General features: G+C 30.8%; 1 protein-coding gene and 1 pseudogene across 1 annotated transcript; both read right to left on the bottom strand.

Annotated features, from left to right (window-relative positions):
- Nucleotides 1-450: 450 nt before the first annotated feature.
- LOC124886366 (zinc finger BED domain-containing protein RICESLEEPER 4-like) lies at nt 451-5,496 on the bottom strand. Its single transcript, XM_047394308.1, has 2 exons — nt 5,032-5,496; nt 451-991 (listed from the first exon to the last, which is right to left on the bottom strand). Exons 1-2 carry the CDS (start codon nt 5,076-5,078, stop codon nt 718-720), a joined length of 321 nt encoding a protein of 106 aa, XP_047250264.1. The 5' UTR covers nt 5,079-5,496; the 3' UTR covers nt 451-717.
- Nucleotides 4,436-4,554, bottom strand: LOC124886785 (annotated as a pseudogene).
- Nucleotides 5,497-7,667: the final 2,171 nt, after the last annotated feature.

Genomic DNA, 7,667 nt, shown 5'->3' with positions numbered 1-7,667 from the left:
CTTATATACTAATTTATAAAACATATACACTTGTATACGTTAAATATATACGTCTATAGAAGATATATACACACCATTCAATATATATGTACTACTTTAAAATTAAATAAACTATATACTACAATATATATGTATTACAATAGATAGATAGTAATATTATACTAATTTATAAAACATATACACATGTATACATTAAATATATACGTCTATAGAAGATATACACACACCATTCAATATATATGTACTACTTTAAATAAAATATGTACTATTCTAGAATAAACATTTATATATACTACAATATGTATATATATATATAGTTATATACTACTTTGTAAAACATATACACTTGGATACATTAAATATATACTTTAAATATACATGTGTATAGAAGATATATACAATAATATACAAAACATATGCTACTTATAATAAATTAATAATACTTGATAGTTAATTAATGAATGTTGAATTTTATTGATTGCAAAATGATCCAAAATTTATAATTTACATGAATAAAAAATCTACAAATTATGCATCATTTTTTCCAACTCATCCATGTTAATATTAACATGAACTTGCATAGGATAGTCAAAGTCAATAGGGGCAAACCCATGCATTTGACTTGACTCTGCTGAGTTCTGCCGCGAAGTCATAATTTCTTCAAGTTTCTGCTCATCCTTCGGCTCCGGTTCTATTCCTTGATTTCTTTTTTCTGCTCTAATCCAATCTCTGAGGCAAACTAAAACATTCATTGCATTGCTTCCCAATGAGTGTCGGTTGTCGTCCCTGACTAAAGGCGCTCTCTGATGCAACGGTTGACATTGGAACATTCAAGATATCTCTAGCTAATCTTGAAAGCACAGGATATTGTAATTCATTATTCCTCCACCAATCCAATGCGTTGATCCGTCGTCTGCGATCCTCTGGCTGCGACCGAAGATAATACTTAAGCTCTTCCCGATAAGTTGATGTGTAAGCTCCCTCATCAACACTGTTCCAACAGGGTAAATCATAAAAGGAATCAGGAAAATCATAATGTGCCGGCCTTTTAGAAAATGATGGCACTTCGGGAGGATGAGGAGCGACAGTTAGACTGATATGTGTCGGTACAGCTAAATCAACTAAATCAACATAGTGGTTATATAATTTATCTATGTAAGCATTCGCATCAGACGTAGCCGTCCACAAATTAGGTTGTACTTGTTCAGAATCATTATTAGTATTTATTTTTAAGTTACGATAAATAAGAGTACTAAAGTGGCACATAGTATGGTATTTAATGCACAGATTTAGCATAGCACCAACCAAGAAAATAGGGGGAATCGGGAAAAAATATTTTTTAAATTTAGTAAACATGGCACCAACAGCATTTCCATAACCTTCTTTATTTTTATATTCTTTGAGCAAACCAAAAATATCGGTTATACATCCCAAAATACTACAGACAGTAGGATAATAAGCACCGAAAAATTCAACCGTAGCTACATAAATTATTTTTCAAAACTTAACAAGATCATTAATTACTGCCCAATCAGAATCAAGTAGCATGCAATTGGCAGAATCAACAAATGAACCACAATGTTGATTAAAAACTAATGTAATAGGAACTCTATATTTATAACAAGTTTTTAAAAAATCATATGTAGAATTCCATCTAATATCAATTTCCTTAGGCATCAATATCGGTGCAAGTCCATTTTCTTGACATTTAACTTTAAATTCTTTAATTCTCGATCTACGATTATTTTCTTGTATAAAACCAACAGCAAGACGGATTTTTTCAATATAAATCTCAAAAAACTCAAAATCATCTTTTACAATTAAATTATATATATGACATGCACACTTAATATGAAAAATTTCAGGTAACGGCAGTGATAGCTTCGATTTCAACTCTGTTATAGCTGTCTTGTTGTTAGAAACATTATCAAAAGCAATACATAAGATTTTATTTTCGATATCATAAAATGCTGCAACTTTATGTATCGAGTCAGCAATAAATTGTCCATTATGTTTACGATCTTCATCATATAAAAAAGCAAGAATACGTTTTTGCATCACAAAATTACTATCCATCCAGTGACAAGTAACGGTTAAATAATCATTTTTATTTATAGCACGACCAAGATCAGAAGTTAGGGATATTCTACATTGAATATTTTTAATAATGTAGATAAATAAAACTAATATTGTGAATGAAGTCTAAAAATATCAGACCGACAAGTACTTCTACAAAATACCACTAAAATTAGGATTATAAATTGCTTGAATATAATGAATAAAAGCATCAGAAGAAGGAAAACTAAAAGGCAAACAACCTACAGCTACCATTTTTGCTATTTCTTCCCGGTCCCTCAATTTATTATGCTTCTTCATTACGCGACCGGTTGTTGGGTCCATTCTAGTTTGTGTGGGCCCACCAATAGCCTCACCACCTTGTGCAACTCTCTTTGGTGTTCTTCAGCTAAATGTCTCATTAACATACCAGTACCCCTTGCTTGCCTCCTCTTTTATGCTTATATATTTTTTGACAACTATTGCATTGCATCTCAGTATTTGATATACGTTCAAAAAATTGCCATGCAACACTAGTTTGTTTACGAACTCTTGGGGCACGGGGAGGATGGGGAGGGAGATTAACCGATTCGGATCTAACGCTAGCATTTCCTACTTTGGGTGTCTCACCAATATTTTCATCATCTTCATCTAAATCAACCGCATCTACTTCATTTTCTTCTTCTATACCATAATTTTCTTGAACTTCTAAATAATCCATATCGTGAGCACCTACACGTATTTCTTCCTCAAAAGGTTGACTAAGTGGTACCGGAGGCGAGGCACACGGGTATATCTAGTACTTGAAGTACCTCTACCACTAGTAATTCTCTTTTTGCTACTACTACTGCTTCCAGGACAAAAAATTTTGACACTTTTACCAAGGTTTCTTAATTTATCCATAGTATAAATCAAACTAAAAAATATTCAAAATACACAAAAAGTAATAAAAATAAATATTCAATAATTAATACACTAATTAAAAATTAAAAGTAAGAGATAGAACGACAATACCAAATTTTGGAAGTATCCGAAGGTTGCGACTTTAGAAACTTCCACTTGTACTTAGTAATCGCAAAATTAAAAAAATTAAAGTGAGCACTTTAGAAATTAAATATATAGAATATTTGAGAATTGAGAATTGAGAAATGAGATTTGAGAGAGAATGAGATTTGAGAGAATGAAAAATTGTGTGGAAAATGATTTGAAAGTGTAGGGTATTTATAGAAATTTTTTGGGGGTTAAAAAATGATTTTAAATAAAAAAAACTTTTATTTTAATATTTGGGCCCAAACTAACCATTAGAGCCATTGGTCCAACGGCTAGTTTGGCCCAATTTTCCAAAATCTTACAAAAATAAATAAAAAAATAACCGGGCTTATCCGAGCCGGGCCGGGCCGGTTAACCGGCGGGCCATAACCGGGTTGGGTCCGGATTAACCGGGCCCAAATCCAAAACCCAACCGGACCAAAACTCGGGCCCTAAAAGCCCTTGGGCTTACCGGGCCGGGTCAAACCGGTCCGGTTTCCTTTAGTGGGCCGGTTCGGGCCGGCCCGTTTGACACCTTTAGCTTATATAGAGTTCAACTATATAAAAAAACGGCCAACATCCAAAATGAAAATTTTAACTTTGAAAAAATGTCATATGTGTTGCAACAATAAAGATAACTTGATATATCGCTTTATATACAAAAATATACTCAATATGATCTCATTAATGAAGTTTCGACCCTATATAAGCACGCACACGAAAATAAAAAATGAAAATATGAGTGAAAATTGATTGATTGTATGTCCTAACAAAAGATGATTTCAATCAAATAATTAATTGGTATTGTGGACAAAATTTGTATAGTAAATTATTGGAGATATTATTTTCCTTTCTATTAGTACAATTTAACACCTTTTTGCACTTGTCACAACTACCTGACTAATTCGTATTCGTGCCGGGTAGGGGCCCATTTGGGGGTAGAGCTCCCAATAGAGTTTTTCTCCATATCCAGGATCGAACCATCGACCTTTGGTTAAGGGTGGAGCAGCCCCATCCGCTGTACCATGTTGGTTACTTTATGGTTATCTTTAGTTACTATTTCTTTGGGTATCACAAACACATTTAGATGTAAGGTTTGACACTTTGACACCCTCCCTTCAATCCATAGTTATTAGGACCTAAGATATAAAATATACCTACTTTGGTCCTCTCACTTGAGTAGTCAGGTCAGTTCGGTGCACTAAAGCTTCCGCAATACGCAGGGTTAGAAAAAGGGTCCCACCCACAAGGGTGTATTCTACGCAGTCTTACCTTGTATTTCTGTCGGAGGCTGTTTTCAAGTCTTGAACCCGTGACTTTACCAGCTACTCCAAGACTCTCTTTCAAAGAAGGGATGCAACACGAGGACTTTCCAGGGAGTCTCCCATTCTAACACTACTCTCGCTCAAGCACGCTTAGCTTCGAAATTCTAATGGGATCCAATGCGTTAGTGTTGGTATGATCGCATCCTGAGTAGTCTTCTTGACAAAAAAAATGTATGGCAGTAGAACAATGTGCAAAATGTATCGATCGCGATGGAAATAATTTACCATGGAATGTTCATGGAACTCCGAGTGCATAGTAGGATCGGTCGATGGGTAGTGATCGAAAGAGGGCGTTGAAATCATTTAAAAATACTTGGAATTCAAGAATATTGGTATTATGGTATTTTTCTTTTAGAGATTGTACAACATGTTGCATTGCAATGAAAGTGTTTGGTCCAACTGAACATCCAAAATCTGCAATACATAATGTGTTTGAAGAAGATAACATGATTTTTTTGATGTCAAGCTTTCGAGTAATTGCATCTCTCACCATTTCCTTTGAATTATCTAACACTTCTCTCTGCATGCAATTACAAAATAGAGTTTAACCTAGGTAAGGTCAATCAGAAGATATCTACTAAATACTTAAGTGGCACTAATTAACATATTAATTAATTAATACCTGCAAATGGGAGTTTTTGAAGTAGCTATAAGGACCATCACCAGCATTCATAGGGAAAGATGTTGTCATTTTGAATAATAATGCTAATATATATATATATGCTTTTTCTTCACCTTATTGCTCAATATTTTCTTCACACATGCATGTACTTATATAGAGATATAATGTGGATGTTGCACTGTTTAACACCACGCTTTGTCAAATAAGTAATTATTTTTTAAAAAATAAATAAATATATACAACTAATATATAATTTACCCACTGTAAACAAATAAAACTCCAACAGTTACCTTGATGAAGCAATAAGTTTTTTTTGGATTTATAAAAAGGGTTATTATGTCAAGGTGACACAAATAAATAGGGGAAAAAAGAGGAACCTAGTAAAGAGGGAAGGTTATTTGCCTATATGAATTGATATTTAAATGTGTGTATAATTATGTATAAGATGTCAACGTAAAAGTATATATGATCACCTCTTATACATTATGCACGTTTATATATATAATCTATAATCTTAATCTATAATCTATAATCTATATCTATGATTTATAGCTATAATCTATCTATAATGTATAATAATAATAATATATTAAAAGTGTAAAAGGCCTTAAAAATGTAATTTGAACTTTTTGTCCTTTATTAAAAGTCTTTGCTTTAGACAAAATCGTATTTTCACTATTTTTTTTCTAATATTTATATTTAAAAGTTGAAAATTAATTAAATAAATTTATGGTAAAATCTTTCACTATTTTTCCTAATATTTAAGAGTTGAAAATTAATTAAATATATTTATGGTAAAACCTTTCCTTATTAGAAGTCATCAGAATTAATGACCACTAATATTTTTTTCATTAATTTTAGAATTCTAAATCACCTAAATTTGATTTAAAGAAGATTTGAAAAATCTAGAAATAAATATAAAAACGTTAAAATAAGAAAAATTCAAAAAGTACCAAATGTTTAAAAGTTTTAAGTACGTAATAACAATGAATTTGTAAAGATTTGACTTTAAAACAAAGGAAGAATTTTAAATATAGAAATAAAAAAGAAAAATAATCATACCACAAATATGATTCAAATTGATGCGTCTCTCTTAGCCTCTAGCAGCAAGGGAAGGAGGTACTGCATGACAAAACGTAAAAGTGATGATGCAAAATATATATGTTCTTACAGTAAAAAGTATGTTTATGTTTACGTTATTATATTAAATTGTGAAGAGTCTTTTAAAAGTGATTTAAACTTTTACACTTCATTAAAATCTCTGCAATAGATAAAATCATTTAATTTTAAATAATCAAACGTTACATGTGCGAGGTACGTCCGGCTAAACTTATATATATATATATATATAAAGAGAGAGAGATTTGTATACTGTAAATTCATAATATTATATAAACTTGCATAATATTTTTTTTTTTTTTGGAAATTTCAGGATAACCCGAAGCCGCTACAACCTCTGCCACAGCCTCTGCCCTTTGGGTGAGCACTCTGTGGTGAGCACTTTGTGCGCACTTGGTAAATCGCTCGTTGTGCAATCGCTCGTAAATCACACAGGAGATGTAAATCGCACTAGGTAAACCCATGAGACGAGCTAATAATATAATTATTTTTTTTCAAATGGTATATTTTTGAAAATATCCCAAAATGAAGCACATGGGTGAATGGAGGTTTGTGCTTGATTAGCTGGGAACCAATTTTAACATTACATAAATATAGTCAGTTAATCATATTAATCAAACTACTAAAAGTGATTATAATGAGACATTTCATAATCACGCAACCAGAGAAATGTTGGCAATTTCACTAAAATAATGTTGGGCCAAAGAAATTAAATTGCTTTATTTTGACTAAATGGCATGCATGTGTTGGACAGAAATAAATTCTTATTAAGTTATAATTTTTTTTTATTTGTCCTTTTATAATTCTGTGACGAATTAATAAAATTATTTTTTTATTTTAGCTATATATATTTTATAATCTCCAAAAAAATATTAAGACAATTTTTTTATGGGTTAATTTGTACTACTTATCAGCCTAATTCATTTTTAAATGATATAAATTAATAAATTTGAGTAAGTTGGACAAATCATGGTTTCATGAGTTAAATTTGTAATTTCTATATTTATGAGAGATTTTATACTATTTAAGTATTTTTCCTTATCACTTCAACCAAACAAGCTATTAAATTTTTTGCTTTATAAAAGCAGGAAATTAGCCTAAAACAAAAACTTAATAAAAAGTCTTGGATTTATTTGTTTAAATTTAATACATATGTTATAGATGTATTTACATTATATTGAATGTCTATATAGATAAGATCTATCAAAATCTAGTTGATCTATTCTCTCTCAACTCTTCTTCTTTATTCTTAGTTATTTAATAACACGTTATCAACACGAGACTCTGCTAAACAAGGTGAGATTATAAATTTAAAGGTAATTTCAAGGTTAGTAATTCCTTATGTTATCTGTCTTTTGATACTAATAATATAGTTATTGTTGGATTTGAGGAAAAATAATTGGTTTGGAACCATTTATGTTTTAAATTTATTCTTCAAGAATAATATTATCAAAATGGATGATAATATGTTGAGATGATATATATATATATATATATATATATATATATATATATAT

Source organism: Capsicum annuum, chromosome 8, assembly GCF_002878395.1.
Source record: "Capsicum annuum cultivar UCD-10X-F1 chromosome 8, UCD10Xv1.1, whole genome shotgun sequence".
NCBI classification, from domain to species: domain Eukaryota; kingdom Viridiplantae; phylum Streptophyta; class Magnoliopsida; order Solanales; family Solanaceae; genus Capsicum; species Capsicum annuum.
The sequence above is the reverse complement of the archived record's forward strand: the minus strand, read 5'-3'. Positions and strand labels throughout refer to the sequence as shown.